General features: G+C 39.9%; 1 protein-coding gene across 5 annotated transcripts in view; it reads left to right on the forward strand.

Annotated features, from left to right (window-relative positions):
* aspscr1 (ASPSCR1 tether for SLC2A4, UBX domain containing) overlaps positions 1-18,085 on the forward strand; it is an 87,468-nt gene that overhangs the window by 47,821 nt on the left and 21,562 nt on the right. For all 5 annotated transcript variants that reach the window (XM_048252426.1, XM_048252427.1, XM_048252428.1 and 2 more), the window contains one exon: positions 4,933-4,984. In XM_048252426.1, coding sequence (XP_048108383.1) covers positions 4,933-4,984 — 52 coding nt within the window. The remainder of the gene's footprint in view (positions 1-4,932; positions 4,985-18,085) is intronic.

Raw genomic sequence — 18,085 nt, forward strand, 5'->3', positions numbered from 1 at the left:
GCCCTTTATAATGTGTGTACATGTTGTACATGCAATTCTGCTGTTGCATTTATTCCAGTTTATTTCAGCATTTCTGAAGAATACATTGTGCTGCCTCTTTTGATCTTTTGAAATTTTATTTGAAATAATCAAATATGTCTTAAAACTTGACATCTTCATAAAGTAACTTTCTTTGATTTCATTTAATTCCCAATCAAGATACACTGGTAAGAATTGCTTTACATTGTTAATATGGACTTCTGGAAAGTTCAGAAATGCAAAATAATAGAATTTTAATCATGTGAAAAAAATCATGTGATTAATCCTGATTAACTATAGAAATTCAGCGATTAGTTGCGATTAAAATAAATTATCATTTGGCAGCTCTAATACCAACACATCTCAGTAACAAGTAGAAGTTTAAAGAGTACAATGTTTTCATTCCCCGATTTCACATCCAATGGTACATATATAACCAAAAAAAAACCAAATAAGCATGATGCATAGCTAAATATGGTATGTCTTACTATACTCTGAAGAGGCTAAATCAATTGTGGGAGTGCCTTGTTCTACTATGAAAACAAGAATAAAAAAGACACTGACACTGAGGTTTATGAAAGGGCAAAAACATGTTTTATTTATAAATGTCCCAAATAATTGTATTTAACCAGGAACAACAACTTCAGTTAAATAACATAAACATAAACAAACATTTACAAACAAGCAGTAACTATTATATCTACAAGAATGACAAGACAACAGTATAACAAAGAAAAAAAAAAATACTTTAACATGGTTAACAAAACTTTAGTTCACGTATACGTATATTAACAATTAAAACTCTACAAGAAATTCAATGCATTTTACAACCGTGCAATATAAATAATTAGATATTATTACACTTATATGATAATACACTAAAGGCTGTTTTATGCTTCTGCGTCAAATCAACAGGGTAACCCCACAGAGCCCTGTGCGACGCCGTATACCCCCCTCCAAGCACTTTGCCGTCAAACACCAACAAAAAATTGTAACCCGACGTTGAGGCGACTAAGACCGCAAGGACTGTGATTGGTCAACTCGCCCTTTGTGTTGATAGTTGTTTTGGATCACGGTCGCGGTACTACATGCAAGGTTAGAATGCTATCCTTTGGTGAATTTAGGAAAAATATACAGTCGCGAGTAAACACAGTGTAATGAAATTAACTCTTATATGTGTAAATCGGACTTTTTTGTTGTAGTAGTGTGACAGAATACATGCTAAGGTAACATGCTAAGGTGTCGCGTCTCGCCCTAAATATTATGTAAATGCACAAGTTCTGCGCTATTTCAGTCAGAGATCAGGGCTTGCACTATGCCTAAAACACATGTGCATACTGTAAATCCTCAAATTTACGGGCCGGGATTCTATTTATAAACAAAGGCCCCCAAATAAGCCGGGGTGTTTCGATTTAACTCTATGAAATAAAAAAGCTCTTCTTAATATTTTATATTGTTGGTTGGTTTAATACTTTTGCCAATGAAAAGTCGTCGTCCTACACTGGGTCTCCAACACGTCACTCTCAAGCTACCAGTCGCTTGCCACCCCCTTCTGAGCTTCTCAGAGGCTGAAGCAGTATAGGCTACTAGTCTACATTTACACAATTATTGCCGCAAGGCATTCCAGTCTACAAATTTAATAAAAAAAGTAAATCATGCATGATTAAAAAAAAAACTCAATTTAGGCTACTGTAGGCCTACGCCATAAGGTTTCCATTACAGCACAGCGCACTGAAAGCGGATGCCTTGTCTCACAATAAACAGTGGGTGGAAATCCTGACACTCTTTCAACTACATGAAACTTAACACTGAACCATCAAATGCCCTCCAGATTTCAGTGCCCATCAGTCCCAACATTTAGAAATATAATCAAACAGTCCAAACGTAAATTAAATTAAATCTTCTGCTTTTGATAGCCTACTGGTATGACTCTCCAAATGAAACACATGTCTTATAATAAAAGAGAAGGCAATAAAATTCATGTGAGAAATAAAGGCCTGCCTCAAATAAAGTCCTGTGCTTTGCGCAGCCTAAGTAAATAAAAGACCCTGGCCATAATTTGAGGATTTACAGTCTATCTCCTAAACATTCCTCACCCTTTATCCAGACATGCATGAAAACATTTGAAAACAAAACTCAGCCATAGGTTATTTCGAGATTGATGACTTTCTCTTCAGCATTGTCCTAACCGTTAAAACGAGGCAGATATGATGAGGCATTGCAACAATGTTTACAGAGATACACTGCAAGGTTGCCTGCAAAGATTATGCAGACTGTTACGATTGACTGACACTCGCACACACTTTTAGGCTATAGTCTTTCTATGTGGGCTTAGTTAATGATCGGCCTATAATAATACCACACTTTAATAGTGGTTGTGTAAAGTGGGACATTTTAGTGTTCCGACAGGCTTTTGTCGGGACTTTCTCGGAGGTAGCCTGGCGAGCATTTGCTCTGCTGCCGGATTGTCCCTCCACATCGCCCAAAATGCTTGATTGCACTTTCATATACCACATCAGCATTTTTGTTCAGTGAATCTTTTGTAAATTGCTTTACAGTTACCGTCTGGCCCTTGGCCGCCTTCCATATCACCCAGTTTGTCTTAGCTTGCCGCCATTCACTCCTTCGTCTTCATTAAGATTCCTAGTAGAATTCTCTCTTTTTGGCCTCTTATGTGTCCAGTTACAAAGTCTGTCTGTTCTTGGTCTTGGATTTTGTGAAATATATTTCTAAATACGAATGCGACTTATAGTCTGGTGCGACTTATATATGTTTTTTTCCTCTTCATGAGACATTTTTTGACTGATGGGACTCCGGAGCGACTTATAGTCCGGAAAATACGGTATCCCATATTTTAATCACTCTCATAATATTTGCCCTACCACTGGACCCGTCAGTCTCTGCACTGTGGCCCTGTTGCTACCCCCTTGCCCTTCCAGTGAAACCGACTTGAAGTCTTGTATTTTCTACAAATTGTTTTGCTTGCTTTAAGGTGCATGTGCCTATTTAAAACAGCAGTGTAGTTGTGAGAACATGTTGTGATGACCAATCAAGCAAAGTCATGTTAGACTGACCTAGCTTAACACCTGATACATGTGGCGCTTGCTATCTCGGGGTACATAACATTCTGCAAGGACACAATCATTCTCAAAAGACTGTTAAGATGTTTCCCAACAACAAACCCTGGGTAACCCCAGATCTAAAATAATTTATTAACCAAAAAAAGCTGAATGTAGAAATGAGAGGAAATAGAGAAGAGAAAAGGACTGTGCAGAAAAAAACATAAAAAGTATGATCATGAACTGTAAAGCAGCATATAAACGTAGAAAAGAGAACTTTTTTTGAAAAAACAATACCAAATAGATTTTTTGATCTTAATATAAGATTATCAACACTTGGTTAGATTTAATTTTTTGCAGTGCTTGTCATTAATGCTCTGGATCAGTGGTTCTCAAACTGTGGTACGGGTACCACTGGTGGTACGCGAACTCTCGCTAGTGGTACTCAGGGAGTCTCCAAGGTGTCTTTTCATAAAGACTTGACAACGCAAAACATGTAGTTGAATTGGCCTACGCACCTGTATTTTCATGCCGGTCATAATGGTGGTACTTGGAGAGCCAATTGTTTTCGTGGGTGGTACTCATTGTGAAAAGTTTGAGAACCACTGCTCTGGATAAATTGAAAAGAAGTGTACTTCTGATGAAAATTTACATTACATTACATTTGGCTGATGCATTTTTAAGCAAAGCGACTAACAACAAGGTAAACAGTTAAAGCTTTTTAAAGCAATTCTCTCAACAATTCTAGGACAATTTAAAAAAGGTAGAGTACAATAACAATTTAGACAATATTATAGTGGAAAAGGCACCCGTTTCATATAATGACCCAGGTGCCAATAATAATAGTAATCCTTACAGAAACAATAGGCCTTTGCACCTTCAGTGCAGGTTGCTACGGCATGCAATCCTGGTGCTCGGGCCCTAACTATAAAAATCCTTTTATTGTATGCAAAATGTATGTCTGAGGTGATTTATGAAATGTGTACCAGCATGCTATCTAAACTCAGGATGTTTGAAAGTTAGAAACTACCCTGGTGATATGTTGTCAGAGAAACAAACAAAGCAATGGGGCTGATAGGATGTGTGTGTGTGTGTGTGTGTGAATGGGGGCTGTTGAGTTGTGCATGCCGCTACACCCTTCGATCATGTGGTGCATATACGTGAGTGAACCTGTACCTGTATTCTAGGGAGTTTTTCCTCGCCCCTGTTACCCATGGGCCTCTCTCTTGCTTTTCTTTTCTTCCTTTCTTCCCTTCTTTCTCTGATTGCCTACATTCTGTAAAGCGCCATGATACATGTGTTATGTTTTGGCGCTCTATAAGCACAATGAATTGAATTGAATTGAATTGGAACAAAATGTAATTTATTGCTATTTGTTACATGTTTTTTTACTTATTGAGCGATGTTTTGATTTTTAAAACGTTGTATTTGTATTTGTTTTTCCTGTGGGACTGCAGATGTAAATTAGCCCAAGGCTTACTCTGGAGCAATGCATCAAATGGTTGCATTTTTGATTTAATTGCACACTGTCCCTTACAAATAAAATTAGTTAAAGCAGGGGTGTAGACAAAAGCTGTCCATTTACTGTTAACCCATTAAACTTGCTTTATTATTTAGGCAAAGGTGGCTGTAGCCTGATAAATAATTACCCCGATGGCTCTAATATTTGGGATTTCTCTACAATATTGTGTCTTCTTCTGCCAGGAATAAGGCAGAGAAGTAGTCACAAGCTTTTTAACGCCACTGTGCAATTGAGTGTATGTGATCAGTATACTAAAGTGACTGTGTGTCTAGAGTAGACAGTTGTTTTACTACTCAGGAGGCTGTTTTAAACCTTTTGTTTTTGCTCTCCTAGGCAAACCTCTTTCCAGCTGCTCTCATATACTTTGGCTCAGATGTCAAGACAGGTTTGTGAATGGCATGCTGATTTTTTTTTTTCTCTTTTAATCTTGTGAATCTTTAATCTTGTGCATTTATTCATTTAGTTGACACTTTTATCCAAAGTAACGTATTGGCCCGAATATAAGACGACCCTGAATAAGTCGACCCCCCTTTTCAGGACTGATTTTTTGAGAAATAAAGAAAATAGAAGCAGCTTTTTGTAGACCAAATCTTGTTTTATATAGAAATTGACTTTTTTAAATGCTGGTGATACATTGGATGAATTAATTTAGACCAGCCATCACCAAATGGCGGACCGCGGTCCGAGTCCGGACCGTGACGTGATCCTATCCGGACCCAGACCATAATAGCCTAATTTAGATTTTCACGTAAGATTTCAAAGCTGCGCTAAATGTTTTAGCTGGTTAGATAACAGCATTTACTTCAGGAGCTTCAGGAACCATCATTTCGCTTGCTGCTACTACTAGCCAGTGAAATCTGTGAATTCTGATAAAGTCAAGTCAGTGAGTAAAGTAGCCTACTATGGAGAAGAGACTGATAGCCTGAAACTATGGAGCTAAATTTGTCTCAATAATATTTGTATATGCGCAGAGGGGGATCCACAAATATTTCTTGATTTACATGTGTTTTTTTATATCTACAAATAAAAAAATCATATTTGTAACTCGTATATTGATTTTTACAAATATAGATGTGCATTTGAAAATAAAATGCCATTTGTAAAACCGAAAATTTCATTTGTGAAATGTGAGTCTGCATTTGTGGATCACCAGCACACGCATTCTTCGCTTTCCAAAGTTACGTGTTTTTGAGACGTTCTTCACATGAAAGTCACACAAATCCAGACGTAAATAGGCCTACTTTAATTCACCGGCACACAGAAATCGCAATCCAGTAGATGGCGACATCCACAAATATTTCTTGACTTGCATTCATGTTTTGACATCCACAAATCTACTTTTGCTTGAGGAAATTTTCCGTAACTGGACCTCGCTGAAGATTAATTGAATACCCCTGATTTAGACTGTTGTTTTTAATGTGTTTTATGTTAATGAATGACTTAGTATTTTTATAATGCCATGAAAGTGCAAAAGATAAACTGTCGTATTATCAATTACAAACAATTACAAAAGAAAGGCTACCAATTACAAAAGAAAAGAAACATAGCCATTTTCAATAGGACGAAGCATTGTGAACTTTGTTTACAGTTTATTAAAAAAGATATAGTTTAGAAAGACAGTACTGTTCATGTATAAATTCACATGACAGCTCACGTTGCACTACGTCGGACTGGTTGAATGCCGTGCAATGTGAGCTGAACTGTCACGTGACTTTTTCCAAGATGGTGCCCGCCTACATTGCCTGTATACGTGAACGGTACTGTTTTTCTAAACTATATCTTTTTAAATAAACTGTCTGTACACTTACAAAGCTTCAGTTTACATGTAGGGACACTCATTATGTTACCATCGAAGTGTGGTGCTATTTTGAGCCTTGTTAGTGGTATAGAAATAGCGATTTCTTTTTACTTTACTCTGTGCCCTTAAGACTAGCGTCATATGCTAATTAGCGGTTTGCAATAAAACTGGTCACATTTGATTAGCATGAAAACATATCCCAGAGAACAGTTGAACTCGGTATTATTATGTGTTATTAACCCCTAGGTTCATTTTGCGCCGGAATCATCCTTTAACCATACGCAGCTAACTGGACAGTTTTAAAAAACAAGCAGTTTCAACACTGGCAGATGTTGGCATGTCAAAAAACACTAATATTTGATCAGCATTGCTCATCTGATCCACGGGGTGTGAGTGAGTTGTCCTTAAGTTGATCACATAGGCTACCGCTTCCCACAAAGTCTGAGGACAAGCGCTGGGCAGGACTTTTGTGACGCAATGACAGTCCATTGCAATGCATCATTAAGACTAGTTTTGAAGTCGGTGGGTGTGTTTAGCAAGGGGGCAGGCGAATTCCCGGAAGTAGAAGCATCGATGTAGCGGTGGTCATCAACTCTCTGCTAACCCCATAGAATGCCCATTCATTTAGGATTTTTTTGAACTCCCACAACTTCATATAACATATATCCTGTGCCGATATTGTAGCTTCTGTGTTATCTACATAAACAATAAAAGGCAAAACAAGACTCAACTACCTCGTACGTAACGTTAGGTTCCCGTAAGAAGAATGTTTAGCATGTCCGGTTGAAGGGAAGCTAACGCATCGAAGGGAGATAACCGTATTGTTTGGATAAGAAGCGTAGTCCAGCCAGCACGGAAACTCGTGAACAAAGCTATGTAGCCTACAATAGCATTGTATGTTAAGGTAAAGCATAGAGGCAAGTAAACCTAATGAAAAACAGTAGTTTTACCGTTAGGTAGTCTAACAATAATCATTTCAGAGGTTTTCGATGGATTGACCGTAGGTCAGAAAAGTGAAAAGAAGATAGCTTCAAGGCTATAACTTTTTTGTTTTGTTTTACCATGACTGTTTTTGAAGATGATCATGTGTGGTAGTTTCAACATTAACACGAATTGATATCACTTGTGAGGATGATATTAATAATAATACATAAATAAATGTTTAACTTTGATGACTTTGAAGGCAAAGGAAGTGTGAGAAGAATTTCTGTGTACTGTATCTATCATATGAGTTAAAAGATTCAGTTTGATGGCTAACGTCACAAAGTTAAGTGCGAGTCTGCGCTGTACTGGGGGGACCAACTGAAAAATCGTTCAATTTGACTCTGTGCCCTCCCATTGAGAACGACGGAGTCTGTTCGTCCATTTCTTTTACTGTCTATGGTGTTTAGCTCTTTAGCGATCTCAGTTTTTCTAGGCTTGCCATCGCGTTAATCACCATATGATTTTAAAATTGCTCCTAATCATACAGCTCCTCAATTGTTGGTTAATTTGATCTAGCCTACTTTTGAACCACTTTGTTCGAGATGATCTCTCTCTCTCCATTATTCAGACTTGTTAATGCCACTTTTGGCTCACTTATTTCAAAACACTTGTTACAAATCGATACGGTGCCATCTACAGGTTTTCCCTTTTTTTTTGTTTAGGCCCCGAATATAAGACGACCACACTTTTTCCGACATATTTTGAGAAAGAAAACCTTGTCTTATATTCGAGCCAATACGGTAACTAACAAACTGACACCATGGTTGAATTACTCGCGAACCCGTGATCGCATACTGTAGATATGGCAAGCATATCAGATGAAAGAGGAGACACAGAGCTATCCATTGGTATCGCTCATTCTGGGTTATAAAAACAGACAAAGTAACTGCAAAATAATAATGTCATGTAGAACAACCAACGCTGCACACCCATTACTCTCGTTTGAATTATTCGCGAACCCGCATGTCAGATGAAAGAGGAGACACAGAGCTATCATTTAATACCAAGTACATCCTTCTGGGTTATAAAACAGACGAAGTGACAGCAAAATAATAGCTCGACTTACCCCACGTTTTTGTGTGTTTTTGTTGCAAAGCATGTTCATAATCCAACGCTATCATGTGGAAGCATGTTCATAATCCGGTTTTGAGATCCTAGCAAATTCCTGCATGGCATCCTATTCAAGGCTCACAATGCATCCCAATTAGTTTGACAAAGAAACACTTTTTTGCTTTTACTTACATTAAAAAGTTGTTGTAGAGAATCATCATGAGTGCACACACACAGGCTAACAGGCAAACTCAGTTTAAGTCAGGTCAGATCAGTTTGTGTCAGATATGGAGCGCAGAAAGGTAATTTTTCATCACTAAATAAAAAATGGGATTTATTTTTGTAAGGCGCACACCACATATGTGTAAATTGCTCAGCCCCAAAGTCCCCCTCCACCATGGTTCTTATATTGCCAGATTCAGGACAGTATGGCCTACACACACATGAAAGTCATGTCCAGCTGACAGCTTGCTGTGGTGAGATGCATTTCAAAATGTAAGAATGAAAAATATAGCATGTGTAAATGGCACTTACAATGACCAGGATAAATGCTTATAACTAAAGGTAGTGAGAATGGCCAAAAATAGAGTAGGGCTAAATAAAAAATGGCATTTATTTCTGTAAGGCACACACCACATATTTCTCACATTTGCTCAGCCCCAGAGAATCCCTCCACCATGGCAATGATATTGCCAGATTTAGGACAGTCTGCCCTACACACACATGAAGGGCAAGTCGAGCTGCGAGCTTGCAGTGGTGAGATACACATCAAAATATAAGATTTTTTATAATACTCCTTTTGTATTTTTTCGAAATCAAATCAATGCAAGTAGTAAAACATGTAATTGTGGCAGATCTGGGTAGCCTATACATACTAAAACATTATATAGCATGTGTGTATGGCACTTACAATCATCAGATTGTCCAATTATAGGCCTAATCCTCTGTTGTTGTGTGTCCTGTCATGTTTGGTAAGTTAAAAAAATCCTCCAATTCTGTTTAATCCTCCTCCTCAGTTTCCTCCTCCTCTTCATCTCTCCCTGTAATCTCCTCATCACTCGCACCAGCCTCTACAACAAGTTCATTATTGTACAATTCCTCTTCGTCCTCCTCATGTTGCGCTGCTTGTCTGTTCTCTTCCTCGTGCAGGCGGGCAGCAGTCAGGGCCTGTCCAGCAGCACAGGGCTGTAAAGAACGATACATTAATTTAGTTTGGCCGTTATTGCAAGGCGCTGGCCACCCAAAAATTCAACATGGCGGCCATTTTTTCAAGATGGCCGCTATTTCTGTCAAATGTCATTATGTCAATCGTTCAAACAGTGATGTAGGCATAACATTTTGTTGTGCTTACATGTGCTTGTCCCGCAAAAATTCAAGATGGCAACCATTTTTCAAGATGGCCTCCATTTCTCTTGAATCCTTACATACATTTTTCAAATGGTGATGATGGATGTAGTTAGATAGCCGCACCTGAATTGACAGGTTGTGCCAGCACGGGAGAGCCGAGCCAAGGGTAAGCGTGGCAATACATGACTTGTTCATGTATGCTTACCTGGAAGTACAGATCACACGGGACTTAAATGGCACTGAATGAATGATCTGGCTAGGTGTAGGTGACCCGAACCTAGTTGTATCCCATACTTGAATGTGTACTATGTCTATGATTGAGGTGGTAAAAGGATAACCCCTCGGCCTTAATCAGACAACAATCCCCCAAAATGGCAAATGAAAATCCCATGTCAGCCAAGAGATCAACTGATTGAATGAAATGTTGGCCACAAAGGAACCCCTCCTATCACCACCTACCCATCATGTTTCTCAACATGATGGCTATAAAATGATTGCCACCAACATTCCACTCTTTCACAATAGTGACCTGGAGATCCTTGAGAAGTTTGTGGTCCTGCTGTATGATCGATCAAGCACAGCTGTCAGTGTACAGTGGGCATCGCTTTCAAATGGCCATTTCAGTCGCACATTACGAGGCGTGAAGCTGCGTGAAGCTTTAGTACCACTTTCAGCCACTGTGCGTCGCTCTGCCACTGTACATCGCTCTGTCAGTAGCCTGACTGCCGCCCCTTCTGAAAAAGGAGGCTAGGCTACCTTTAAACGTAATTGTTACCGAGAGGAATCCCAGCCTACATCCCAGCCTACCCTTAAGGCTACTTGGGTATGGCTTAAGGCTTGACTACACGGTGGTAGCGAAAATCGAAATCTGCTTTTGATAGCCTACCGGTGCCGCTCCACAAAACGAAAAAATATCTTAATTTGCTGTCTATGTTATTGTCAGTGTTGGGGGTAACGCAACTACGCAAATCAAAACAGTGTCTTAATTTGGCCTACTTATTGACTGCAATGTAGTCAATTGACTGCTTGACATGTCATTTTTATTTTTCTGTACAATAAACAAATACATCTGCTTTTATGCTGCAGAATTACATTCATATTTGGCTGACTGCAGACGCTACCACTTCCCTCCCCATATTCCAAGATTAAGATAGTAGCCTATACAAAAAGCACTTCATACTATCATAAAAAAAATCGTTAAAACGAATAGCTATTTGCAATTTGACAAAACACTGGTCCTCATTTTACGAATGCGAGGACGATATGAGCCTGTTGCATTTAGTTAGATGTCCGAGTCACGCATAATGTTTGAAAACCACTGGTTCGTAATCACAATAATTTAACACATGACAGTTGGATAGCCTACTTCATCATGTCCCCATGCCTACATTTTTGTGAGTAGCATAGAGATTGTTAAAAACAATAAAGTATGGCTCTCCGTTTGGGACATCGAAAACTATTAAATTTTTAATAGACGAAGATGCTGACTTGCAAAAGCCTCGGGATAACACGTTATCTCCACCATCATCAGTCATGCCCCTTGATCAAAGTGGGGAATGAAATAAAAGTTTGAGAACCACTGGCTTAACAAGTTAACTGCAGTCCAGAACACAGAATCTGTTGCAATATTCTGATGATCGGCGATGATATCGGCAAATGTTTGTTTTCCAAAGTAAGAATTTCACTTCACCATGCACTTTCGACAATGAATAGCTCATTACACTCGTTACTGTTAAACGTAGGCCTACCTGGTATCAGTACAAACATTATTCTGTGTCCTAAAACTGGCATATTTTATGGCATTGTGTCATGTAAGTTCGTTGCAAAATCTAGAGAAATGTGTGAGGTGGTCAGCGGGGGGCAATTGAGACACACATTGGATTGTGTTATTACTTGAACATTCCACATCCACAGCTGTGGTAGGACTATCAGGGGCAGGAGGATTACTGTTAGCGCAGGCTTTATATAAAATTCTTCAACAGAAGGCCTCGAATGTTGTCTTGTTTGTGGAGCGCTTTGCTTCGCTTCTGTAATCTCGGCTTCATTGAAAATGAGGGCTTCCCTCAATGATCCTCCGAGAATAAATAAATGTTGAATGAATGAATGAATGCAGGCTTGCCCAAAATAAAGGCCTGTGGTTTGCGCAGCCTATACAGTAAATAACAGACCCGCCAGAATGTGCGTTATGATGCTTTTTTTACGAGCAAGATGTTTTGGTACCCCACGACACTGCATGTTCTTAAATAACAATGATCATCAGTAATATTCAACCATTAATTTGGGTAAATGGGCAAGCGTGACCACCTTGATTGGCTGATGATTGTAACGCGGGCATGATTCCAAACACCTCCCTTACGATGATGAGTGACAGGTGACAGGTCTCAGAATGCGTGCGCTACACAAGGACGGAAGATGATGAATAACTGGGGCCGTAGGGTATTCACAAAGGCTTTTATCTTACCACTAGGAGTAGGCTACTCCTAAATTGCACTTAAAGATTTTAGCTTGGAGTTTTCTCTAAAAAGTTATTCACAAAGCCTTTCAGACAACTTCTAAACTAGGAGTGAGTCTTCGTGGCTATGGATAACGTCATTACTCATGCACGAGCTTGACTGAAGTGACCACCTTGATTGGCTGACGATTGTAACGCGGGAATACCAAACACCTCTCTTCCGATGATGAGTGACAGGTGACGGGTCGGAGAATGCGTGCGCTACACAAGTAGTGCGAAGGACAGAAGATGATTAATAACTGAATAAAAAGGCCTAGCCTAAATGAATAAAGAGTAAGGCAAACAAATAGCCTAGTAGCCTAATTAAACATAGGCCTATGGATTGATGCAGTAGCCTACCTTTGCAACATTATTAAATTAATCTGTCACCATATGCCTAGGCTACGTTTGCAAAGAGGGGAACATTTTAATTTGATTCACAATGAAACGTTACATTTCATTTACATGTTAACAATGAGTAGTTTTGGTTGTTGTTGGTGGAGTTATTGCATCCCTTTTATGAATGCAAAATTGTTCCCTCGCTATTGGAAGCTCCTGTTGCGCATAGGTTACGCATTTCAAAACATCGCAACGTAAAATGCCACAAAAAAGCTGTTTATGAATAGATCTTGAGTTAGGAGTTTCTCCGATCCTAGGAGTTTCCTCTCGACTTAAGCTGTCCCAGACTTAGGTGCTACTTTTAGGTCTAAAATGCTTTGTGAATTACTTTTTGTGAAAAAATTAGGAGTCCCTAAAGTTAGGAGTGACACGCCCATTATTTTTAGGAGTTGCTCCTAAATTCGCCAGTTAGGAGCTACTTTTAGCCTTAAAATTCTTTGTGAATACGGCCCCTGAATAAAAAGGCCTAGCCTAAATGAATCAAGGCAAAACAAATAGCCTAGTAGCCTAATGAAACATAGGGATTGATGTAGTATCTTTGTAACATTATTAAATTATTCTGTTACTATGCCTACGTTTGCAAAAGAGAACATTTTAATTTGATTCACAATAATGTTACATTTAATTTACATGTTGACAATGATTAGCCTAATTTTGGTTGTTGTTGGTGGCGTTATTGCATGTTAGTTATGCCTACAATGCAAAATTGCTTCCTCATGATTGGAAGCTCCTGTAGCTGCATAGGATTTCAAAACACGGCAAAATGCCGCAGGTTTGTGAATAGGTCTGTGAGTAAGGAGTCCTCTTGACTTCTTTTAAGCTGTCAGAGGTGGGAAAGTGTTCCCAGAGTGGGAATTTGTTGGGGGCAGGGCCGGATTAACTGGGCACAAATGTCTGATGGCCCCCCTTCCCCCCAGCCAACGTGAATCGGGTGGTTAGTTAATAGGCCTATCGTGAAGATTTTTCCTGCCATCTAAGGCACGAGTGCATCTGTGAGGCCAAGCCTCACCAAGTAGCTTGTTTGTTTACAACTAACATTCCATTTAATTAAACTGCTTTATAGGCTATGCCGAAATAGTTTTCAACATTTTGAATATTAGTGTCGGGTGAATTGAAATGTTCTCAAAGTAGCCTTATGGCTGAAAGCTGCTTGGGATCCCCCCGCAAGCAATATAACCATAAAAACGCTTTCCTCCTGCACTCATTGTTTCAAAAGGAGTAATTTTGGCTTTGTCAGAACTGAAGAGCTGTGGACGGCACGGCACGGTATGCCCAATGAAAATAAATTAACGCAACGCAACACAACACAACACAGACCCCGCTTCTCTCGCGTCAGTCACTGACATGAATGAAACACAGAACCCGCTTCTCTCACATCAGTCACTGACAGTAACCTAGAATACATGCATGGGGAAAAACACTTCCCCATGACAAAGACATCGTAAAACACTGAAAGTTATTATTTTGTCACTAGCAACATACATCTGTCCTTTGTCAAATGTATTATGTTCCAAGTAGCCTATGCGTAATTCTGCTACATAAAGTTGAACAAATACATTTGCTTATTTCACAGAAAAATATAAATATCCAGTTAGGGTCTACAGTGCAGAGTTGGTAAGTTATGGTAGGCCAACTTACAGTGAACATACAAACAGGGGAAATTCTTTCTCTTGTAGCTGAGTAGCCTCAGGTGCGCATCGTAGACATAAGGGCCTAACATGCAAGCCAAATGAATCGTGCTCTCACGACAATCACATGCTAAACTTAAATAGGTTAACATCACTCTAAGTTCGCCTTCAAGCAAGGAAAACGATGATTTGAAGACATCTGTTTCGTTGGAAGGGCAAGGGGTAGCAACAGGGCAACACAGAGACAGGCCCGATGGCAGGGCTGTTATGAGAGTATTAAAATATGGGATATTCTACGGGAAAACATTTAAAACGGCAAGACAGCGGGGGAAAGTTAAAATACGTGGAAAACACAGAAAAAGTTGGCATGCATTGTTTCGGTCCCCGTGCACAGGGATTATTTGTCATATTATTAATCACATATGATTATTTGTGAAATTGTGCAAACAGGCGCAACACATTTGAAAAAGGAAGGACTGGTAGCATGCAAGCTGATTTAAAAAACGTTATCACAGTGTGTGGCTGTGGCGCTGGGCGAAGACAGCTTACAATTGGCAGGGAGGGTCATGTCTTTTTTAACAATTCTGTCGGAGGGTCATTGAACAATTTCTAGCAGGCAAGAGAGGGTCATGCAACTTTTGACTGAAGCACTCAAAATTCCTCCGTGGCCCCTTCAATAAATAACTAACAGTCCCTAGATTGCTGCTGGGCTATATGTCTTGGTTCATGTCCGTTAACAACTCATTGCCGCCAAACGATAGCCTATCTCAAGGGTTGCATCCATTACAAAACAAACATGCAATGTGAACGTCTGGGATTGGGGAGAGCACTAAATGCTCTACTGAATAAGCACGGGTCAAACCTTTAAATGAAAAACACTCTTTAATAATAATAAAAAAAAAAAAACCGCAAATGAAGTAAACTTGTGACCATCAAAAATCGTTTATCGCCTATAACTCCGCGATAACAGGACGTAACAGGAAGGCATTTGGCTGAGCAACGGAGGTTAATATGCTCTATATTTTGTCCAAATGATGTCTGTCTATCATCGTTGCACTCGGAGAAAACCAGAATGTTTTTTTTGGCTGCAAACGGGATTCACTCGCAGTTAACCAAATATTTCTTTATTAGGGCAGGGCAGGCATATTTCTGGCTATTAAATTATTTCTAAACCAGTCTGCTAAAGTCTGTAGTGAAGTCTGTGTAGGGTTTTCCAGGCTCCATTTCTTTTTACGAGACACCCTGCTCACTTGAGCCATCTACCGGTTGTTTGGGTTGTTGCAGCGTCTCACTGGAAAAATACAAATTAAAGTCGCGTGATACCGCGTGATCCCACGCGCGGACCGCGAGTGAAGCTGGCCAAGTCGAAGCACTGCCCACTTTAGATGAGGCTAGACTTGACATGTTTGCCCGAAAGCAGAGGCCATATGAAGCCTTTCCTCCAACAAGGGCAGCTCTGCTTCAACACACTAAACGTGCTGCATATCAGGCAGGCTGCATATGGGGTCAAGCAACCCAGTGTCAGTCAGAAGCAGAGTCCTGCTGACTGGAGATGAAAAAAGCTTGGTGAACAATGGGGGGTCTTCTGGACAGCAAATGCACCAATTGCACAAAGTTGTGAACAGCTAGCCAAGTGTGGCTGCAAATCAGAGTGCCGTGGAGGATGCAAATGTTTTAGATTGGGTTTCACTTGCACAGAACTGTGCAATTGCAGATGTGAATAAAAAAGTAAGTTTACAGTGGGCGAGAGCCGATTTCCTGATTCTGGACCATGATGTATATGAACACCTTCCTGGATATGTTGCCCCCAATACAACACTTGCTGACTGCCAAGCAGGGAGGCATTGGCTACCATACCAGTCTTTGTTATGACTCGACAGGGCACAACCTCTCAAGATCAGGCTGGACACTCTAACCACAAGGCCTTTGAGCTGGTAAAAATGTGAATTTATGTTATTTTTTCAATCCTTCCTTTTAACTCGGTCCCAACAGAGTACACTATTAAAGCAACACTCACTTTGAAAAATGCCTTGAACTTTTGCAATTGCCTTTTTCTAAAAGTGTGGCCGTTAGAAAATTTTGCTAAAGCATGTTTGCATCAGTGTACATACTACCGAAATGACGGCCATCTTGGAAAAGGTCTCCATCTTGAATTTTTTATTGGCCATCCAGTTTTTTTCAAAAAGTGGCCTTAACAGAATATTTGTGGCATATTTTCTGTATCACTTTTTGGAAACAGTGGCAATGAACATAGGACAGGAATGGCAGCCATCTTGAAAAATGGTTTCCATCCTGAATTTTTGAGTGACACATACCTTTTCCCAAAAGAGTGTCCCTTGAAGAGTATTTCTGCCTAATTTTATGCTTGCATCACCATTTGAACAATTGAAATGATTAATATTCGACAGGAATGGTGGCCATCTTTAAAAATGGCGGCCATCTTGAATTTTTGAGGGACAAGCATTTTTTCCCATTAACTTTAACTTTAGAGAGTATTTGTATCAAGTGATATGCTTAAATCACTGTTTGAATAATTGATATAATAAGCATTGAATAGCAATGGCGGCCATCTTGAAAAATGGCCGCCATATAGAATTTTTGAGTGGCCAGCGCCTTTTTCCAAAATAGTGGCCCTTAGAGAGTATCTGTGCCAAATTTCATGCTTCTATACCAAAGTGAACGATTTTTTTACTATTCTGCTGCACTATTGATGATCAGGTCCTTATCAAGCTTGTCCCAAGCAGCGAGTACCCAGTCCACAAGCAGACAGCGAGATGATTATAGTTTGACCAACATTCTAATCTGTTCCCTGTTATATTTTAAATATTATGTTGTTTTTTGTACTTTTGTACTGTGTCGCTTTGGACAAAGGTGTCTGCAAAGTCCCATAACCATAACCATAACTTAGTGCGGCCTCCTGGGATCACCTCGGTTGTGATATTGTAGGGCCTCAATTTCTGTTTGGTAGAGGTGCTGATGTGACAGCGGTAGGCATTCCACACCACACACCAGCAGGCGCGATTGAAAACTGAATTTGCCTACCGCTGATCTGAGCCATGCTGTGGTCAAGTCGTCATTCATCCAGCCGTTGGCAGATGTGGCAATGACTGCTCTTGAGATCTCTTGCTGCATTGCCTTCACTTCACAGATGGCCCCCCAGAAGACGACATAAGGCTTGAATTTAGTGCCATCAGCCTTGGCAGCAAGGACAACAGTGAGATGGCTTTTCTCGTGGCCTATTGTTTTGAGCGTAACACTCTTCGTCCCTCTTATGTCAATGGTACTGGGAGACACCATATCGAACCAAGCGGCAGTCTCATCCATTGCAATTATGTCCTTCTCTGAAAAGGCTTAGATTTGTTAGCAAACATTGCCCCCCTCTGTGGTACTTGCATGTTACCATCACAAGCATAATGTTGAGGCCTGCCCAGAAAAACGTTGGTTCCAATAATAGCCCCGGCCTCTATTGGAGACCGGCCTTTATTTACCTCATCTGACAGTGAGACCGGCCAATGTCAGAGACCCGGCCGCTAATGGAATACAGGCCAATATTAGAGGATTTACGGTATTCATTAACAACCCTAGTATGTTACTGTGTCGCCCACATAGCAGCGCCACATCTCCTGGGAAATGTGTCCCCTTTTGTGAAGAGTCCTTATGTGTAGGATTGAAATAATTCTTTCCTCTTCCTCTCTTCTCTGAGCACAGCTGTTACTCTTTGCATGTCTTCATATGTATGTATTTTGAGTTTTCTCTTATAAAATGATAATGAATTACTTTTCTCCCTCT

The sequence above is a fragment of the Alosa alosa genome, chromosome 9, assembly GCF_017589495.1.
Source record: "Alosa alosa isolate M-15738 ecotype Scorff River chromosome 9, AALO_Geno_1.1, whole genome shotgun sequence".
In the NCBI taxonomy this organism is placed as follows: domain Eukaryota; kingdom Metazoa; phylum Chordata; class Actinopteri; order Clupeiformes; family Clupeidae; genus Alosa; species Alosa alosa.